This window comes from Uloborus diversus, chromosome 4 (genome assembly GCF_026930045.1).
Source record: "Uloborus diversus isolate 005 chromosome 4, Udiv.v.3.1, whole genome shotgun sequence".
Taxonomy (NCBI): Eukaryota; Metazoa; Arthropoda; class Arachnida; order Araneae; family Uloboridae; genus Uloborus; species Uloborus diversus.
The window spans coordinates 28797472-28820430 of NC_072734.1; the positions used below are offsets into that span (position 1 = coordinate 28797472).

At 33.5% G+C, this 22959-nt stretch overlaps 2 protein-coding genes across 2 annotated transcripts in view; one reads left to right on the forward strand and one right to left on the reverse strand.

Moving 5' to 3' along the window:
* The window catches only part of LOC129220220 (nonsense-mediated mRNA decay factor SMG5-like), a 98590-nt gene extending 90715 nt beyond the window's left edge, over window positions 1-7875 (forward strand). The window contains exons 23-24 of the mRNA XM_054854586.1: window positions 2455-2597; window positions 7597-7875. Of these exons, the coding sequence (XP_054710561.1) occupies window positions 2455-2597; window positions 7597-7664 (211 nt within the window). The 3' untranslated portion in view covers window positions 7665-7875. The remainder of the gene's footprint in view (window positions 1-2454; window positions 2598-7596) is intronic.
* Window positions 7876-15648: 7773 nt separating this feature from the next.
* Window positions 15649-22959, reverse strand: part of LOC129220263 (eukaryotic translation elongation factor 2-like) — a 31827-nt gene continuing 24516 nt past the window's right edge. Inside the window, exons 11-13 of the mRNA XM_054854647.1 lie at window positions 17990-18172; window positions 16033-16165; window positions 15649-15948 (exon numbers count right to left, since the gene is read on the reverse strand). Coding sequence (XP_054710622.1) covers window positions 15755-15948; window positions 16033-16165; window positions 17990-18172 — 510 coding nt within the window. The 3' untranslated portion in view covers window positions 15649-15754. The remainder of the gene's footprint in view (window positions 15949-16032; window positions 16166-17989; window positions 18173-22959) is intronic.

Genomic DNA, 22959 nt, shown 5'->3' on the forward strand with positions numbered 1-22959 from the left:
CGCGAGGGATGCGTTCTAAGACCCCTCGCGTAAGTCGAAATTTCACGTTGTGGAAAAGGGTATGTGTAAAAACTTTTATAAACATATCCAATTATTTTAGACACTTGTAAACACCACTTCAAATTGTTAAAAACCATTTCTTAACTATACAGTACTGTTTCTTACATAAAAAACTGAATTTTAATTTGTATTTTAAATTTTTTAAAAACGTTTTATTCAGCAGAAAATGTTGCTACGATGCACAAAATCAATAATCAATGGACAAGAAAAACATGCAATAAACCAGTACGGTGCGTACAGTATGTAGTAAGAAAAACAAATGCACTATAGTTTTACTGTACAGTGGATCCAGTAATGATGTTTGCGACTTAAAAAAGTGAATATGATGATTTATGCTGCATGATCAAACCGTTATTCTTATATATTTTTAAATACACAATACAGTTACTTCACTAGTTCTTTTATAACCTTTCCATCTATGGCAACGCAACACCCCTCTTCCTGGTACTTAAATTCACAATACAAGAACTGCGTCCATCTTCATAATTTTTACAGTTTACTTAGATACTATTCGATGAACTTTTACGGACTTCCTTTTCTTGACTTTTAATTGCCCATATGGAAGATTCGCTCATACCTATTTGTCATGTCGTGCTACCTTCGACGCATTTGTTCAAGCACATAATCTGAAGTTTTTCTTTAACTGTCAGAAACACTACTTTTGCTTTTTCTCTCTCTATATTCACAAGTTGAAACAGCGCTCTTAGGTGTCATTATATTTCAACAACTTTCACATTTAGAATGAAAAAAAAGAAAAATGAGGAGAGTAATTATTTGTATAAGAAATGTATCAGGCTTGTACGGTGTGGGAACTTCCGCTCTCAGTGATGCTAAAGAGATGTAAGTCCATTATCGAAAAAACATTTTTAGTAGCAAGTAACAAAGCCGATACGGCCACCGTGATTCCCTTCCGAAAATTTTCGAGTGGCTGGCGAGGAATTCGCGTTATATCTAAAATTCTTTACTGGTGAAAAAACTCGCATCATAGCCATTTCGGGTAAGTCAGAATGCGTTGTAGTGGGAGTCGACTGTATTGTTCAAAGTACATTCAAATTATTGAGACTGCTTAAATTGAAAGATTTAAAAAAAATATTGAATTGAATATTTAAAACTTTTTTGTTGCGATGCACATTTGTCATGTATTGAGCTATACCATTTGCATGCCCTCCTTCCCCCCCCCCACCTCCAGGAAAGTTTTGAATTAGAAATAATTGTATTTATTATACTTGGAAAGTTGTTTTTCAATCCTTTGCAACCACCCCACTCCCTCCCAAATTTTGACGCTATATCAAAAATATCGATATTTGGAGAGTGTTATATTGCGGTATTAAAATTCTGATATTGCCCAGTCCTTTTTAACACTAATGATAGGGATCGGAACTTAGCACAAGGAGTCTTTTGAAGTTTCCAAAACTCAATTTTAGACTATCGTAGATGATATATGATGGGGTCTGGGAATCTCCCCTAAAAAGTTATTTGAATTGAAGTCCGAAAAGAGCAATTATAGACCTTTGATCATTTTTTTTTAGAATTGGAAGTTCCAAACTGAAAAAAAAAACCTTAATTTGTGACGATCTTCCACGATTTTAGGGGAATGGAGGTTTGGAATTTTTTTAAAGAGTACGTGTCTGAAATGAATTGTCCCTTCCTTGAATATTTTCTGGATCTGTCCTTGGTTCAATACCATCCTCTTCCATAACATTTACAGTAGCTTCTTTATTTAATGAATACTGTAAAAGCACTTATTTTTGCAAGACTTAATTTTCCCGTGCCCATCTTAATTACGAAAATTTAAGCCTCGAGAAATATTTTTATTTTACAACTTTCGGTCTCACTATATAAAATTTACGAAATTGTCAACTTGCGAAATCACCGATATCTTCATTTCATCTTCAAAGGTATCCTTTTTTGCCTCTAACACAGTTGTTTGTGCTACGAAATAGGCCCCAAACCTGAAATCACTTAAAGCCCCTTTAAGTCTGAATCCAGCCCTGGTCATAAGAGCACCCCATGTTCATGAAGAAATGTTTATTATCATATGAAAACGAGGGCCCCTTGGTAACATTCGCTACAGGCCCCATGCTGGCTTAATCCAGCACTGATCACTGTTAGTATATTTTATTATAACTGAAAGCTCTCCTATGTATTTTAGTATCAATACAACAGACTATTTTAATTAGATGCTTGAAATTAACTTGAACATGTTGAATTTAGTTTCCAGTGCCCCTTCTTTTTTTCTGCACACAGTATTTTATTCCCTCAAAAAATACTGAAAAATCATATGTCTGTTACTATTCATATGTCTGTTATAATTCAGTTTCCTTCGTTAAAATAGTATGAAACAATGAAAAGCCATATTAATTTTACTCATGACAGATTTTTTTTATCTTCTAGGGATTTCTTCGAAATATTAGAGTGTTGTAATTATTTAGTGCAGCAACAAACTAATGGCAAAGCTGATTGCCCTCTTGTCACTTTGCTGGTAGGCTCTCAACACCAGTTGCCAGAAAATGCATCAGCCATTGCTCAGTCAATAGGTAAATATGTGCAATTATTTTAAATATCTGACAGTTACAAATCTGAATACCTAGTAGGGTGATTCACCAGTTGTTGACCACCTGCCAGTTAGTTGACCACTCGAGCACTAATATGTACAAAACAAGAATAAATAAGTAGATATTTTTTAATCTGATTGCTAGAACTAATTTATAGCATCCCATGAAATGCTCTCTTATAATTTATAGTTGTAAGTAAAGTTTTGAATAGAGGTTAGGATGGTACAATTGCAAAGACATATAAAAAATTTCAAGAAAATCACTTTTCTTACTAATGAGAATTGTCATGAGATAAAATGTTTAATCCTATTCCTCGACGTTAAATTTTATTTTTCAGATTCATTTACTGATATATGTTGATCATCCGTATTTATACTTTAGTAAATAAGAAAAATGCACCAATTTAGTAATCATTTATGCTGGGATTGAGGGGTAATCAACTACTGATTGTCTAAAATGCAATTAATGCCAGTAGTTGACTAGAACGGTCAAGTAATGAACTTATGTTGGTTTTAAAGCTTTTTTTCTTGAAACAAAAGTGATTACAAACATTTTTTAGCTTAAGATAAAATATCATGCAACTTTTGTTCAAAAAAAAAAAGAATTGCAAGTTATTGACTAGCCGCCTGTCCGCTGAACCAATAGAACCAAAATTTGTGATACGATTATTTGAACAGATGTTCTCCTAATTCGAAAATTTTAAATAACGTAGTACACAGATTCGGTTATAGTAAACTAATTTCGGAAATTTCGAATTGCAACACCCACATTTTTCTAGCGCAAATTGATCCACATATTGAAAAACCTCAAATTGCGTTGTAACAAGTGGCGTGTAACAAAAACTGCAAAGATGAAACTTGTTTATCCTAATGACAGTTTAAAAGAGGAGCATTTTACATAACTCACAGGGTAAGACAGTAGTAGAAGCACCAAACACTAAACACCATGTGCAAAACTTGGGGAAAAAATCTCTAAAATGCAGAGTGAAAAGCGTGTTCCTTCAGTTTGTGCTTAAATTTTCGAACAAACAATTTTCATCACGCGTCGATCGATCCAATGCCATTTCTGGCTCATCAATACACTGATCAATTTGCGCATGGAAAAAGTGGGTGTTGTCATTTGAAAATTTTGAGATTCTATCATTGTAACTGCAGCCAGGAGATCACTGCATTGTTTAAAATCATCAATCTCAAACGCATTCCTTCAAATAACCATATCTACAATTTTGGATCGATAGGTTCAGCGAATAGACCACTAAGACTCCGTATATAGGGAAAGTTACTTTTGGACGCCCGTATAAACTATTAAAAAATTTTCATGTAAGGATTGCTTAACAGTAATATTTAGGCATTATTCTGGCAGCTGACCAGATTCGGGTCAACGTTAACGTTCGGGTCTTGCAGCGACTTACATGATGGTGATGTCATATCTGCTTGGAGTGGCTGCTATGGACTTGGCGAGAAATTAGAGATATCGCTAAGTTAAAATAATTTTTGGCAACTTATTTTTGGCGCCAAATTTGGCGAAAAATTACTAAATGTCACCAAATTTGGCGACTTTTTAAAAATTTAATAGGTCATTGCTGGCAGAGTTTAAAAGTATGTGCGAGTGTTGAATTTTTAGCTATTGCTTTTAATTTATTTTGCGGATTATCCGCGAAGTTCACTTATCCACGGTTACCATGTCACCCTATCTTGCAGATAATTGGGAGTTTACTGTACTTATACTGATCACTCTTAATATCAATGCATTATTTTTAGTAGTATGTTTTAATATTTAAGCATTATACGAGCGGTCTAGGGTAACTAGATTCTTTGCCTGAGGTGCCTTCGGCGTCCCATATATCAATGACGTCATGTGCTTTTATAGTCTATAGGCTTAGCAAGAAATTGAAGATATAATATAAAGTTGGCACCATTTTTTGGTGACTTAGTTTTGGCGCCAAATGTAACAAAATTTTCACAACGTTTAAACCTATTAGTCATCACTGTTGTGTAACCATCATCAAAGTCACATGACACCTATGATGATGTCATCCACCCAACAGTGAATCAGGGGCGACCTTTAAGGGAACATAAGTACATACAGGCATGTACCAGTCTGATTTTAACAGTGTAGATTTCAAATTTTAGTGTTTGAAAAGTGGTCAACTACTGGCGAAATCTCCCTTTTTAACTTCTATTCGAAATGAAAAATAGTGAGTAAAATAGAAAAATGATTAGTAACAGTTGATCCTGAAAGTTTTATAGACACATAGAAAAATTATCAATTTTTTTCCTGTGAAATTAAATGGAACTTGTAGAAATTTCCACTAATGTTCAACTACTGGTGAATCACCCTACAAGAAAGTTTTGAAATTAACAGATGCCTATGCTGCCAAAATCCATTAAATTAGTTTCAGGGTTTAAGCTGGGTTTAAAAGCTAAAATTGGGGGAGAAGTTTTAGCCAAATGTTACATTCTCATATCTTTCTAAATGCCTCAGTGTGTTTCACATCCTGTTGAAAATAAAATTCAAATTCCATCAATGACAACTTTGAAGAAATAAGTACAGCAGCTATTTTTAAAAAACATAAAATAAAAAAATCTTGGATTATGCTTTCCGTCCCCTCTTTCTAATAATGCAGTTATGGGGGGGGGGGGGGCATGCCGAATAAGACTAAGTATTCAAAATATCATAACCAAGATTTGAAAGAAATTGGATCATATAGTTTCTTTCTTTTTTTAATTAATTTATTTTTTATTTGAGCAAAAAAGCGAAACTGCTTTGCTTTATTTTCTCAATTGAGATAGTGTTCTCAAATTTTGAGAAAAATGACCGTAGCGGAAACCCCATTAGTTAAGATCAGTGGCTGCCTAGATAGTCCACCTGAATCCCCAGGATTTTACTCAGACATGCTAAGTGCAGTTGGCTATTTAACGACTTTCAAGGGACCACAAAAAATCGTCCTTAACCCTTCAAGCGGCCGTGACGTAAAATTCCTTCACCCAGCGATGTATCGTAGATCGGCCGTGTCGAAAAATTTCGCCATGAATATTCTTCCATAGAATTTTACGCCGCAGCCATTCTCGAAGCAGAATATTCAAGGCCAAATTTTTCGACACGGCCGCTCTTCAATACATTGCTGGGTGAAGGAATTTTACGTCACGGCCGCTTGAAGGGTTAAATAGAATGCCTACAGTGGAGCATCCGGGACCGTAAAAAGTCATCTTCAAATAGAGAAAGTCGTTAAATAGAACGTCACTAAACAGAGAACCAACTGTAGTTCATAGCGATGAAAGAAAAAATTGGGGCTGTATGAGATTGATTGGGGGTCCAATAGTGCTTGTAACAACTTCAGGGTTGCTACGTTACAGGTATAACTTGGGAAACAGGGAATTCTAAAACTATGTTTAATAGAAAGAAAGTTAGGGATTTTGAAACACTTTACTTAATAAAATATTAATTTGCACTCTGAAGACAATTGAATCTATTATTTCAGAAAGGGAGTAAGTCCTGTGGATTTCTGTAGGACTTACGACTTTTCTGAAATAACCGACTCGATAGCTGAATGCTCCAAAAACAAAAAAATTTTAACTCTCTGAAGGATGCAAAAAGTGGTACAAAAATTCAATATATTATAAATGCTGTAAATTGAAAAGGAAGAGTGAAAATCTTTAAATTCTCCCCTCCACGCTGCTTTCAATCATAAGACAAAATCATTTGATTGAAAATATTGGAAAAAGAGAGAAATAACAAAATCTGGGAGGGGGGGGGAAAGAAAAACGTTAAAGTATCGCTCCGGCCTTTTTTTTTTTTCCCTTTTTGGGAAGAAATCAATAGTGATATTAATAATCTAGTACAAACTTGTTGTTTCTAATACTGCATATTCATGACATTACATTGTACTTCATTCCCAAATCTACAATTCACTATGTGTAGCCAGTTGGATGTGGTCTGTAGTTTGGTTTTTTTTTTTTTGATCCAGACAAGAGGTCAAAGAATCCCTAATCCAGCACCCGTAGTGGTATCGATTTTGAATGAAAACATAGAAGACTTTGTAACTACTTTATATTTAGCAAACAAGGGGATCTTTGACAGAGTCATTAAACTCGGAACTCTCTAGTAACAAGTCCAATACCTTATTGTTCATTGAAAACATTAAATATTTTTCTCAAGCCAAGAGTGGCAACTCTGAACGTGCACATTTGTTGCCTATAGCAAGAACTCCCCTCAACACGTTTGACTAGTAATAGTAACCTAATAAAATTGTTTCAACTCGCATTCAATTTTTTGGATAGCTCTTGATTCATTGCAGTTCTCACTAACCATAGTCCTCATACTTATAGATGGAATCTATTAAGCTCTGATTGACTACACCCAACCTTTCAAAAACTCATCCTCATATATACTGATCCATTCTAACCTGCAAAAACCTCCATTTCCGCAACCATTAGTCCTAGATGCATTCTAATTGCAAAAATGCTTAAAATCAAATGCAGAGTTGATAAGAATGAAACTCGCGCCATGGCATGATAATATGTTTTGGTAATGTTTAAAATGCAGAGAAAGGCTTTATTGTGACAAGGCTAGGCTGGATCCGGTAACTTAACTGTTTTACTGTTAAGACTGCGCCATTTCAAGGGAATGAAGAAACGAAAAAGTGATTGAAAATTAACGATATCCACTGGAGTTAGGGGTTAATTTACAGGAGTTAATATGATGGGCGATTTTCTAGTTGGTAAAGATTAGTGCTTGCACAAGTTTGATAAATGAAAAACGCTGTTAATGCTTAATATAATTGCTTACACATGGGCCCGCAATTTTTGCTCACTATAACAGGAATTTCTGTGTACAAGTAATGTAATGGCAGTTAAATCTGGACTGAAAATGTATCTTGTTGAAACTGATATTTCATCGTAATATATTCTTGACATTAAAAAAAAACTTACTTACATAAAAAATGATAGATAATTTATTTTGTTGATTTACTAATTTTTAGATGTGATTATTGAAAATCTTAAAGGATTTTTATTAAAATGGAGAAGTTATTCAAAAAATCCTGGTTGAAGAGCAAAAAGTTGAAAAGTGGGATTTCCAAAAAAGAAAAATGACAGCAGTTTAAAAGAGGGAAATGAAGTTGGAAGAGAAATCAATACCCTGAAAAAGAGCAAGAACAGCATACCAAGTGCTATTTGTGGAATACTGCCGTTTTTCTCCCCAAAGAAAAAACTTCTTTTCGACTACTTTTAAGTTTTCAGTTGTTTAAAAAAAAAATAAAAACTTTTATTTTGTGAGTTTCTTTTATGTGTACTATTTCCTTGAGAATTTCTTATAAACATTAACTTATAGGTTCTTGCAATTTCAAATACATGCAGCTTGAATAACTCTGGTGAAAGAAAAGCAGTACTGCTTTTTGCAGGTTAGATCATATTCAACAATTCCGGTTAGAAAAATTCATTACTGACACATTAGAATATATAATAAGAAAATATAAAGAATTTCAATTTATGGAAATTACCAACTGCTGAATTAAAGCAACTAACATAAAATTTTGCACAGACTATCTACAGCAAAAGTATTGAATCTTAAATTTATTAAAATATGATTACTAAATGTCTATCATTAAAACTGTATTAGCAAAACTTTAAATTACCTCAAGAGTCACAACATTAGAGTTGCAGGACCTGCAACTCTAGAACCCCAAAACAGCTAGATTAAAGACATATGCTTTTATGAAATACACAACCAGCTCAATCATTCCAGCCGAAGACTGCAGTTTCGTGCTTATTAGCACTCATCAGTCCGGCATAGGAAGTGACTGAGCTGGAGGTATAAAACCTCTTATGCTTTTATGTTCGAGTTAGATATGCATGGTTGCCAACCTTGTAGGAACTATTTGAGGAGCACTCGGTTATTTTGTATATAAATCAATGTAGAACATTTTAACCTTAATCATTTAAAGCACTGCTATAAAAATAATTATTTTTAAATTAATAAAACAGCCTTAAACACTGTCATGCTTTGAGTACAAGCATCCTTAGTTTCTCATATTTCTATGCCTGTCATAATCAACTAGCAAAATATAATAAAAATAAATTTCATTTTATTGCTATATTCTGTAAGCCTGGTCAGAATTAAGACCAAACTGGAAATGCGGAGCAAAGCAAGTTCTTTGCAAAGTTACGCTATTTTTGTGGAGCGACTCCAAAAAACGCACAGCAGTTGGTAACCCTGGACATGCACAGTGGCGGATCACCGCATAGGCGCATGAGGCGATAGCTGGGGCCTCAAGAAAAGCAGGGGGCCTCGAAGCTGCCAAGTGTCACATCCTCAAAATTATGGTTTTCCATGATAAATCCTCAAAACTCATGGAAATTGATAGATAATCATGGATTTTAGGCGCGGGATGATTGCTCATTGCTCCCAATGGAGATAGGGCCCCCTGAGTCTTAAAGGGCCCCAGGCTTCAGGTGCCTTTGTTTAGATTTCCCCAGGAGTTTGGATTTTCCTCATTCTTCCCAGAATTTCAGTACAAAATAGTATGTTCTTAAATACTCCACAAAACTGTTTAGTACTTTCCGATAAAATGCAGTTAGTCTTGCTAGAATGATTTTTACCGTTCCAAGCAGTTTTTTGGCCGAGTACTCCGTACACTCGACCACTTACTACTTTGCTGAATAAAGAATATTCATTTTGTTAAAAAAAAAAAAAAACTGTTGATCACGAAGATATTTGCTTTAATTGGAATAGCCAAGGACAGGCCCGGATCTGCCCCGCTGATCCCGCAGTGCGGGTGCCCACCTCCGTAAGGGGCCCAACGGCCCAAGAAATTGAAGGGAAAATTTTAAAAAAAGAAAAAAAAACTAGCACTAAGGCTTATTAACATTACAAATATACACTGCTGACCTCTAGAGAGGGGCCCTACAGATTTTGATGCAGGGGGGCCCAAAATTTATAGCTCAGGGCCTGGCCAAGAACGTGTCTAGAGGGGGTTAGACCCCCCCCCCCCCCCTAAACAAACGATAACCAGTCGTTATTTGTCGCAGCATTATATCAGTCCTCAAAATATCCCAGTCGTCATTTGTGAGATTATGCCCGAGTCGTGTTTTTAAGGCAAGTAGGACTTTTATTGAATGGGATGTAACTCGACGTAATTCGACCTCTTCGAATGGTCACTTTTCTTGACGAACAATTATATTGCCCTTCCTTATCTAGAAGGGAGCCTAAGGGAGCAGACAGATCGGTGGGGGGTCCAGATCGAAGTCATCGGCACAATGGCACAGCTGTGTTTTCTTTCTTTACTTTTTGCAAAGTTTCCCGCTTTCCCACCAGTAACCAACCCGTAACAAAATAGCTTTATAACGTATTTAGTTAAATAAGTAATTTGGAAAAGGCAGGAATTTTTTCTTTTTTTGGAGGAAGAACGAAAAACGTTCTTCATTCGCTGTTTTGATTCACTCGTGCTCGTGAACGTGCTTTTGCTCTGTCTTCAATCAACGACAAGACCATTCTTTTTGAGATAAGTTTAATGATATGTTTTAACAACTTTAATTTTTAGAATAATGCTGCTATCATGGTGTTAAATGATGATATGGTGTTTTGAACAAATAGGTTTAATGGTACAAAGGTATAGCTTTTAAAAAAAAAAAATATGCTGTTCATTCTTCTTTAAATTATATTTCCATTACAGAGAAAAGAAACATCTGTTAATTCATTGCAAAAACGCTTTATAAAATTACTATAAAAATTTTAAATGCCTCTGCTGCGAAAGTAGTTGATTTTGAGTGTTCTCCTTCTTTCACTGGTGCCATTTGTTTGTAATATATTTTACAATTTCCACTTCATAAAGATTGATTTACTCATTAAAGGTAAACGTTTTATATATAAACTGTAGTTAGGGCAAACCTAGCCTGACAGCGTCGTAATGCAATAATTAAGAATTAGACCTGCGTAACTTTCACAATGCTGCCAGGTTAGGTTTTCCCTAACTATAGAAGTGTTTCAGTTTTATTTTCAGGAGTGTAAATATGCCATATTCTACACAGGTAAAGAGCGTGTTTTAATGCTTTAAAAAAAAAAATGATGGTAATGATTTTAAAAAAACATAGGCTTTAAGATTTACTTGAAAACTTCTGAAGAATAAGGATTTTCGAACTTTGAATTTCAGAAGAAAATAAATAATTCCAGGAAAATGCTGTCAAAAAATCTGGATACTCAAAAATTCTTATGTTTCTTTTATATTTTTTTTCATACTGTAAAAGTACTACGAAAGAAATTCATCATACAACTGAAGTCAAAAAATAAATAAATAAATAAAGGAACGAAAATAAAAGGGCTTCATTGATGACTTATTAAATGACCCTCGAAAAATTACTGACCCTAATGTTACAAAATATGATCTTAAGAATCGCCTTTTTAAGACTTAAATTTCAGGAAACATTTGAACAAGGTTCCCCGAACTGCCTTCCTTTAATATTATAAGAAAATCAAGTTTTTTGAACTACACTGGTGCCATTTGTTTGTAATACATATTACAATTTCTACATCATAAAGATTGATTTACTCATTAAAGGCAAAAGTTTTATAAACTGTAGTTGGGGCAAACCTAACCTGACAGTGTCGCAATGCTATAATTAAGAATTAGACCTGCGTAACTTTCACAATGCTGCCAGGTTAGGTTTTCCCCAACTATAGAAGTGTTTAAGTTTCATTTTCAGGAGTGTACATATGCCATATTCTACACAGGCAAAGAGCGTGTTTTAATGCTTCGAAAAAAAAAATGATGGTAATGGTTTAAAAATTTTATTTTAAAAACATAGGCTTTTAGATTTACTTGAAAACTTCTGAAGAATAAGGATTTTCGAATTTTGAATTTCAGAAGAAAATAAACAATTCCAGGAAAATACTGTTAAAAAATCTGGATACTCAGGAATTCTGATGTTTCTTTCATATTTTCTTCATTCTGTAAATGTACTACAAAAGAAATTCATCATCCAACTGAAGTCGAAAAATAAATAAATAAGTAAAGGAACGAATATAAAAGGGCTTCATTGATGATTTATTAAATGACCCTCGAAAAATTTACTGGTTACAAAATATGGTCTTAAGAATCGCCTTTTTAAGACTTAAATTTCAGGAAATATTCGAGCAAGGGTCCCCGAACACCTTTAATATTATAAAAAAGCAGGTTTTTTAAACTACACTTAAAAAAAACTTAATTGGAATAGCCCCTGAGTAAAAAACAAAAAAAATGCTGAAGCTTAGGACCATAATTTTTGAACCAATTTTCACGGAAGAGATTCAGCACCTCTTTCTTGAAAAATTGTTTATCATGTAACGTTTGTCTACAATTGCGTTTTTGGAACTTCAATTTCGAAAATTGGGAAGGGGGGAGGGGAGAGAGAGAAAGAAATTGATTTCGATCTATTTTTTAAAAAGATTGATCGGGGGCACTCCCTTGGCTCCATCCCTTACCCTAACGTTGATAAATATGGCCTATAATCGCGTTTGTAATGCTTCATTTTCTACTACTTTCCGCTGAAACACCTGCACCTTTTTGTTCCCAAACATCAGCAAAGAAAGTCTAAAATTACGTTTTTAAAACTTCAAGTTTCAAAATTTTTGCGGGGGAGAACCCCCCGGACCCCCCTTCACTTCTTAGATCACAGGTTTTCTCTTTTCTTTTGTTAAGTGTCCCGCCCTCCAAAGACTTTTTTCTGGTTGCGCCACTAAATTACACTTGCATTGGAAAACTGGGTAAAGCTGGGATTTTGCTAAATGCCAGAAATCGGGGCTCGGTGGAAATCTCCCCTTGCACTGACTAAGTTACGAAAAAATAGTTTTTTTTTGGTCAGAAATGTCGTTTTTTCCCTTTTAAATAATAATGTAACTGCGCCCCCACCTCTTCCAAAACTTGTTTTTTATCATATATATATATATATATATATATATATATATATATGATTTTCTGTATTGTTAATATTAATAAACTATATCGTTTTTGTTGTGTCAATAGAGGGCCTCCGGATAAGGCTGCGCCTGGGGCCTCACAATCCCATGATCCGCCACTGGACATGCAATCTAGTGACAAACTGTTAAACTAAATCTGTACTCAAAAGTCATGCGTCCTAGCAGTGGCAAATATAAGATTTGGTTTTATCGAACTTTCGTTGAGTGAATGAATGCATTTTCTTTTAACAAGGCTGTCGCGTGATCAAAAATTTTGGAGGAGTTCGTTTAGAAGACATATATGGCGAGAGAGTACAGATTTATGCTTGGTGGTGGTGAGGGGGAAGTGTTACTAGCATATGAGAAATCAAATTATGAGAATTGCGTTATAGAAGCGGAGAAAGAATCAGCAATAAGAATCGTAACTGGACTTTTTATGGAATTGAAGCAAAAGTTTAATTAAACCAGAGATAAAGGACCCAGAATTTTGTTTTAAATTTTAACATTTTATTTTTTTGATTCTTATAGGAATAAATAATTTCAATATGCTCTCTAAAAAAGCATAATAAGCAAACATCAAAATCAGAAAAATTCGATTCTCATATTGGATGCAAAGAGATTACTTTAAATGTTATTGATTTTGGCAGTGGCTTACGCAGAAAAAAAAAATAGGTGGGGGGGGATCTGGTTGGTTTAAGTTTTTCAAAAGGAAAGTTTAAGGTTATTGCGGTGATATGTCTAGTCCACCTCAGCCTGACTAACGTACGAAACCGAAACTATGCAGATTCCTATTCAGGGTTCGTACGCTCCTTATAAACTCCTGCTTTTTAAGAAAAGGACCCTTAAAACTCCTGAATTTTGCTATTATCTCCTTACAAACTCCTTATTTTTTTATTCTACATGGCCTTAAAGATTTTCTTCATCGCCAATTCGATACGAGTTAATAAGTTATACCGAATTTTACTAGAATTCCGGTATTTTTTCGTCTGTTAATAGTACCAAAAATCCGATTTTCTTCACAATTTTTTTTCCTTATTTTAAATTTTTGATGATTATGTCAGTAATATTATACATCTTGTAGACTTGTTAAAGTACCATTCTAACCTTTTTTCCCCTTTAATAAATTCTTTTATTTGCCGTTTTTACTTATGATGCTTTCATTTTGATTCATTAGATTCATCTTTTTTGTTTTTGTAATTAGTTTGCTTCCTGTCTTAAGACTACTGTTCAAGGTATCAGACATTCCATTGTAGTTTTCAGGGGTCTGTATAGGATTTTTCACAGGGTCCGTTTTTTGTGAAAAATCAAATAATTTTGTGAAAAAAGAATTTTGTGAAAAATCAAAAAATTTCGCAAAAAAAAAATTGTTAAAACGAAATTTTAGAATTTAGAGATGGCACAAACTGCATCAATTAAACTTAAAGTTGAGTGTTTTCCTCTTCTATGGCGAGAAAATCATTCTGGATTTTTTTTCTGATATTTGGCGGGGGGGGGGGGGGTATCGCTCTTTCAAGTATCAATATTTATCTACCATTCTGCATTATGTTAAATTTTATACTAGATATATTTCTGTACAATATTTAAAATAATTGTAACAAAAATATAAATAAATAAAACAATATTCAGAATAGGGTTCAGCATTCAACTTTTTGACCCAAGACACTCTTAAAAAGCACAGAATTTCGTTTAAAACTTATAAATTCCGTGATTTTAACAAAAATAAAAAGATATTTCAATTGTTTACCTCTTAACAAAGCGTAATAATCATCAAAAATTCGAAAAATCGGATTCCCATAGCGGATGCAAAGAGATCGCAATTCTCAAAGTGAAGGCATCAAAAGTATAAAAACGGCTTGTAAAAGAAATATTTTTGATAAAATTATTTTAAAATTGCATTTTAGAGTGCTATGATAACATATCATTAATATCTGTGGACACAGTTGACCCCCCAAAAAAAAGAAATAAAATAAACCATCTATTCAGCATTTTAATTTTTGACCCATAACAGAAAATGGAATTTTGCTTTAAAAACTTGAAATGAGAGTTCTAACAGAAATAAAGAGACTTTTCATTAATTTGAATCCTAATAAAGCGAAGTTAGCTTGAAAAAAGAACAAAATATGATTCTCATATCGGATGTTAAAAGATTGCATTTTTCAAAATGTAGACATCTAAAGAAAAAAAAAACGGTAATTAAAAGAGTTTATTTAAAGTTAATCATCCTTGTTAGCATCGAAAAATCAAAATCCATATAATTTTCTCCCAAAATAACAATTAAACGTCGCACCATAAAAACGCAAATATTGACAAGCCGACAAAATGATGAGAATATTTTCTAATCAAGTCATTATAAAGGTTCAACGCCAGACGCTAAGTGGTGCTAGTTTTGAAGTTGGTAACCCTATCTGAGGCGATCATATTTTTTCCTCACCCTTACTATCCCTTTGCAGTTCTAAGTTCAGTTCGCAGATATATATTATTATTGTTTATTAAATCATGAGCGGGGAAAAGTGTTTACCAATGCCTTTTCAGAAAAGTTTACAACAACACCGCTGCTAATTAGCTGTGATAAAACAAACCACCTTTATATTTACTTGGCAGTAGCAATTATTTATCGCTTGCAGGAGCATCGCAAGAGTGCCGATTTTTTCTTTTTCTTTTTCAAAATTAGCCGATTTTGTATAAGCTGATCCCTCTAATCTGACTTTAAAAAAAAGGTTCCAAAAATGATCGGTTTATACACAGAAATATGCATTATTTTGCTTTCAAATTTGCTCTTTCAATAAACAATGTGACAGATCCGATCTTGTTTATCAGAATTTTGTGAAGGGTCAGTTTTGTTTGATCGGGATTTTGTGAAAGGTCCGTTTTGGTTGATCGGATTTTTGTGAAAGGTCCGTTAACGGACCCAAATATCCTCTGGCCAGACCCCTGGTTTTAGAAAAATTGTTCAAGAATACATTCTACTTAAGGATAATTATTTGTGGTCCCTTGAGAGTCATAAATTTTATCATTTTCTGGAAAACACAAAAAAAGTTACTTTTTAGCATATTCTCTTCCCCAATAAGCATATTCAAAGTAAATTAAGACATACGAAACAATATATCTAGCCAGCAGTTTATTCAATTCAATATTCCATTCACATTTACAAATATCAGCTGTCTAGTATTTTTTCTTTTTTTTTTTTAAGTTCTTAAATTAGTCCCTTTTTATAATTTATCTAGATATTGGTCAAGATCTGGTAGAGACTCCTTAAGTCCTTTGCGTTTTCTTGTGTCCATAATAATTTGATGAGGCCTGGACTTTCCATCCAATGGATCACCTGGTAGAATTTGCCAATGATCAAACACACATTGAGGGAAAGCTTGTCCACCGGTATGTGATCGCAAATCAGCAGTAAAACCTATAGAAAAGAGGAATAGATAAATATTTTCATGTGGAAAACATGTTTAAATATAAAAATGAAGTCAGACCAAACCAAACATACCAAATGATTCATTTACAGGTAGGTAAGCCTTGACGACAAACATAGGTGTTCCTGCAACCTGGGATTCTTCAAAAACATGACCTCTTCTTCTATTTAATACACCATAAATACCACCAACAGCTCCTTCAGGACACTACAGGAAAACAAGTATAGTTGAAAATTAATTTTAAGATCGAACAATATTGCTGTTATTGTTACATGATATCCTTTTTTCCTCTTAAGAGTGCCCAACGGAAATTCTTATGGTTTAAGTCAAGTTTTCTACGGCTACAAAAATATGTTAGATTCTGAGCTTTGATTAGAGCAATTAATACATTTCAAAACTTAAAATATTTTACCAGACATAGCCGATTGTGCACTAAAGTGACTTAGGACAAATGTAATTCAAACAGTAGAGATCTTAAAACCAGTGGTGCATATTCTACTGGCCTATTGTTCTGTTGAATTACTACAAATCAAAAAACACTGATAGACAATATTGCAAATTTGTAGCCAAATATTCTAAAAAACAGAACACCGAAGAACTAGTAACTAATTCCCACATTAATCCGTATTGAATCACTCGTAGAATGCGTCAAAATTTTTTTAAATTTAACTATTGTTACTAGGCTTAGAAAAATATAACGGAAATTTTGAAAATCTTTTGTAGTCTTTTAAATACATGCTGTCCTATAAATAGGACAATGGTCCAAAGCACAACAACAATCTACTTTTTTCTCTCACCTTCTGAGAAAAGAAATTTCTAATAAAACATAAGAAAAAAAAGTCGAAACTAAGTCCAACACTGCATTGTTCAATGTAAGATGCCACCACCCATAATTTATATCCAATTCGACTGAGGTTTGTTTTTCATTGACATCTTACAGCCAAGTCCACTAAAATACTGTACCATTCTTTCATCAATTGTTACATTCTCCGAAAATATGCCAAACTGCTGCAAAGCAAACTTAAGTTTTTACAATGGGGGTAATATATGATAACCACTAAAAATATAACACCTAGGAACAGCTGGAATTGACTCTCAATTCTCAACGATACTAAAAGAATGATCACTCCTTTGGGAAACATAACGGTTCGTCTCCAACGGCATGTGGCATGTCTTCAGCCATAACATGAAGTTCAATAGGACTGCAATAATATTAGTTATATTTTGGTGTTCTTACAAAGGAATACTTAGTGCACAGATACAAATTTTGCTTTATATTTTTTCCACTTGCCCCCCTTCATTTTAAACTAAGCTCATTGCATTTGTTTTTCATTAACTTTTTACACTTTTAGCAGCATCTTGTACAAAAGATTTGTCACTGCATGTTTGTGCATGACTATTTGTTAATGAGTTATCTATTTCTTCATTGTAACTAACTAAATCGGGTTCGAGAGGAATAACCACTTCTGATTCATCAATTTCATCATCAGAAAAAGAATTTTTGTACTCAATAGCTTCCTGAACTGTCAGAATTTTTTTTGCCATTTATAGAAATTTAGCTTATAAAAAAATTTTGTATTATTTTACAAATCATGTAAGAAACATTTAATGCAAACCAAACAGTAATTATACTAATCTCAAAAGAATCCTAAGATTCAGAATAATTTTCCCTAAGGAGATCTAGTTTTCTGGAATGCAAATCCTTATATGCCTTGTATAATTTAGATTTATTACTTTTAACTTTTTTAGTGTTATTCCACTTTAAAAAAGGGACAAAAAGATGTCATATTATTGAAAACTGCCAACCCATGCCCCCCCCCCCCCCCCAACACTTGTACTAATGCTTTTAAAGATACAGCACTCATTGACTAAAGATAAATAAGACTTGTTTGGAGGGGCTTATTTTCTCTAGTGGAATTTCATTAAAATCTTATGGATGGTATTCCCAAATTTACGTTACATGCTTCAATTTTTTTAAATAAATTTCTCAACATTCAAAAATCCGGAAGATAGAGAAAGAAGTCTTCTTACCTGGATTTCTACAAGATATACAGGCTCCATTACACGTGGCTGAGCTGTTAGGACACATGCATAGAAACATCTTCTGGCAGTGGGGATAATTTGTCCACCACCCCTATGTATAGCATCAGCGTGCAATGTTACATCATAAATATTGAACCTCACACCACGCATATTTTCTTCACATAGCACACTCTAAAAGAACATAAGGAACAGTTAAGCTTAAAGTACAGAAATTAAAGGCAACTACAACAAATAAGATAAGGGGTAAAACAGTGAAATGTTTGATGCTTTAGTGAAAAGAATTGAATATCAATATAAGTTCAAAAACATTTAGCATCCATATTAAAGAAGAAATTATTAAAATTGATTCATTTCTGGAACAGCCTTACAATATATATATAGCTTTTTTGTATCCGTTGATTTTGTAGCAGGAAAATATAGCCTGGTATAGATATGTAGACTTTGATTCACTGAGGCTTTCGGGATTCAGGTAAGCGCTGAACTTAAATATATATAAATCAGTATTCCCACTCTCATTTAAGGGGGGAGGGGGAATCAAAGAAGATAAAATTTATGTATTTTAGACGATGAGAACTTAAATCTAATGTTTTCCCAGTTAACCATCAAATCCACAAAAGGGTTAAATTCCCACTCACTACTTTCTTGAATGAGGTGGGAAAATCAGCAGAACCAGGAAAAAATCCTAGAATTTCTCAAGTTGTGGGGATAACATTCTAGACATCCCCCCAAACAGGGAAAAGTTAAATATTGCACAGAGTAAAATATTTTATATGCAAAACTGCGTATCAGTTTTAAGGCCTAAAATTTTTTTAAACCTGTTTTGTTGAAGCAAACCATAGGTTTTAATTTCAAAAAAAAAAAAAAAAAAAAAAAAAAAAATCCAAATGGAAAAAAAAAGGGGGTTGATACAAAAAATTGTTAAAAGCAAGTTTTTTAAAAAGAAAACATTAAAAGAGCACTAAAAACATATCTTAAGACTGTCCCATTTTATGAAAAAAACTTCCTTTACCCAATAGATGGCGCAAAATGTTGCACCCTGGTTGTGACGAAAGCATCATGCTCGTTGTACGTTTTAGCCGCAAACTAGTTTTACAACTGACAGGATTTACGCGACATCCAGAAAAGGGGACAAACCGGAATTTGTGTGGAGGAGATATTGTTCTTCAGAGGAGTCAGTGAGGAATGTCTTTCATTGTTCGAAACACACCCCTCAAGTGCCTTCAGGCATTGACAGCGCGAAGGAATCGGAAAAGCAAACAAAACCGCTGCAGAGAAATGAGATGAGAGCATTTTTGCTTCGATTTGAAGTTTAGATCAGAAATGATTTCGTTATACTAAGGGTTCATCTTTTTAACCGCGGAAACTTCGGTAAATTTATCGCAACATATTTTAGAAATGTCTTCTTTTTGGCTATTAAATCTACTAATAAAAGTTGTCAATCTAATGTATTTTTTTTTTTAAATATTAATCTTTAGAAGCTTTGTTTCCTTCATGCTGCATTTATAGAAATTGCTAAATAGTAATAGAAAAGACTGGAAAGTTCGTTAAATCAGACTTGGACAGTTTAAAAGAAAATTGTGTTTGAAAGGTCACATTTTTTTAATCTTTACGAGGAATTTTACCTTTTGTTCATGACAAAGGTCCACAAAAATTACCATGGAATTACAGAGAAAACTTGGTGGTACGAATCTTTTAAAATTTTGAAGAAGAAAACATAGTTTTTTACGGCATTTAACAGGGCCCAGTCGTGCAAAGAGGGGGAGGAACAGCCCCCCCCCGAGATCGATCTTAGTTTTCGCCTAACTTGGAAATAGTCGGGGGGGCTACGGGGGAAGAAACTGCAAATTGTGATAAAATTATGAAACTCGGCATGCTTGTAGACATTGTATAAACAAAAATTTTACAAAGGGGAGGCATTCCAAAATCCCCCCCCCCCGGCTGCCATTTCTGGTCCAGAACCAAAAACGGCGATTCTTTTTAAATTTTCGTTATTATAATTTTTTTAATCATTGGTTGTGTCATTCCATGGATGTTTATTACATTTTTTATTATTTATAACTCCAAAAAAATCTAATTTCAGAAATAACTTCACAAAAAATGGTTTTTTTTAAAAATAAAATCAATATTTTTAAATTATGAGTTCTCTGAAGTGAATTTTTCCCCCATAACAGAATTACAGGTTTCTGAGTTTGAAGATACATTACATTTCTGTTATATCAAAGTAGGATTCCAGTTATCCAAACTCTAATTGCCCGAACTGTCCAATTATCCGGTCATGATGCCCCTCGTTTTAAATGACTGAGCACGCATAATTGAAACTATTTGAGAAGGGTATAATAGAATAAGGACTTGAAGAAAAAAGAGAGAAAAAAAATTAATTTTCAGACAACATAATTCTAATAGAAAGAAATTTAAAGTTAATTTTAAATTTCTGTTCATTATTATTATCGCTATTGTTGCTGTTTTTAATTCTCCGTCACCCAATTGATCATCAGTAAGCTTTTTCTCATTTTATAATTAAAAAAAAACAAAAACATATATATATATATAAACAAATTCAAGTTTTGGAGCACCGTATCAAAGCTGGTGCTTTTAAAATTAAAGTTTATTAGATCATAGATTTCAACTAACTTTAGTATCGTTACTGAAACTTTGAAGGAGTTGATTTTGTATGTGTGTGTTATATACAAATATACGTGTACAATATACGAATTTTGTATTAACTTATCCAATTATTTAAGACATCTTTAAACTGTTCCAGACCATTTCTTAACAATATATTACCGTTTCTTGCATAAACAGCTGAATTTTTACCGTATTTTAAAAAAAACAGCAGTATTCAAACGATGCACAATATCAATTATCAATGGGAGAGAGAGACATGAAAAAAAAAAAAACAGTACGGTACATATACACAGGGGTAGGAGTGGAAATTTAAAAATTTTAGGACATCACTTTTTTTAAATTTTAGGACATTTTTTAGGACATGTGATATGGGCTTCATAGCCCTACGTACCAACTATTAGTCAAAATAAAAATAGTATTTACTGTTTTTGACTCCTGCAGTATCAGGTTCCTATTTTTTTATATGTTTTGTAAAAGTTTATAAGATGCAAATATGGGATTTTTGCAATTTTGTCCTCTCCTGTACATTTAGGCAAGTATACCTTTTGAAAATATATTTCTTTACGACTTAAAGAAATACAGGAGTTTAAAACCAACTTAATATTTTACATTTTCACATAAAATTTAAATGAATTAGATAAAGTTATATTGAATGAAGATGGATTTTTTAAAATTAGACATGAGAAATATGATAAACATTTTTATTCAAATACCTGTCAATAGTTACACAAAACTAATTAATAATGTTTACTCACACTGCATCCAAATCTGAACATATCTCTTTCACAAAAAAACTACTTTTCCGTTAGCCGGGCGAAAGCGAAAATCGCCAAACGATTACACCCAACACTAAGTAATTACTTGCCAAATTGATGTAGAAATCCGCCAATTTACCTACAACTCGTGTTAGATGTATTCGATTTCGGGGATTTTCGCTTGCGCCTGGCTAACGGAAAAATACCCAAAAAACAAATCATAAAAATTATTTCGGAAAACAATAAAACTTCTCTTCTTTATCTAACCAAACACTACTTAATACAAATCAAATAATATATCTCATATCTTCAATACTTTCTGCTTATTGCGACAGTCAGCAAGCTTTTCATTGACTATCTGCATTGAAGAGTTCGCAGTAGATAGCATCATCTGAGCAACCTTAATGTCAGACATATCGCTATCATTTATAGCTTTTGTTAATTTTGTTGTTGCTTCATTGAGCAATTTTTGGGCAGCACTCTGATCACTTAATATTTTTTTTTTCTTCACTTTGTAATTTTTGTAACTCAACTGAATTTGAAAGTTTTAACTTTTTTGCAGTTTCGTTTGCTTCGGCATCTGCTTTGTGTTTTTTTGCTTTTGCTTTTTCCTGCTCCAAATAAGCCGAATATTCTGAATGAGATCTTCGCACTGATGTCATCATTCCTTTTGTAATTTTAATATCCGAGATGCTCTTGTGTTGCCGGATTACATCTTTACACATTCTAAGAGAATTGATGCTCAACTCTGAAAGCGACGATCTTTCTTTAGTAACAATATTATTATTCACTGAAAAGCCTCTTTCAGGCTGAGCATTTGCAGGAGTTAATGTGAGGCAAGCTTTAGCAACTCTTGAGAGATTTGCATATTTTAGAACTCCAGTACCATCTTTCATTTTGGAAATTTCACCCCAGTATTGGCATACATCAAAACTGTCATTGTACTTGTCAGCTACACTTGTTATGTCCTCATCACACATGTAAATGAGCCATTCTTCTCCTACTTGGTCACTCAGGTTACCAACATCTGATATCTGCGGTAAATAATTTACAAGGCGGCACACGGACAATTTGGAGTTCGACTTTTTTCTGCTTGAAGGGCACAAACATTCTACATCTTTTAAAAAGGAATTTGAAATGGGAAGATTTTTTAACAAGTAATTAGAAATAGCTGTGTACACACTCCTAACACATAAAAAAAAGACCTATCCACTGCATTCATTTTCATCGCATCTGTAGTCTTTTGACCGATAATAATTTTTTTTGCATCTAACCAGGTTTCTGCATTGTCTGGAGATAAGGCACAAATCTGGGTACCTTTTTTATCGCCAACAACTGCTGTTTTCATAAACTTCAATAAAACACTCCTGACAAACTCATTTAATTTTGAATACATGACATGTACAATAGGTTCTTCTTTCTGTAAAAGCAATGTGTATGGTTGGTAGATTGATGAAAGAAATGAAATGAAATGCAAATAAACTATTGTGGTGGGTTTTTTTTAGGTACATGGCAATTCGTGAATATCTATCTGACTTAATAATATCTTGTCCAACACATTCCTTTAAGAAGTACTTT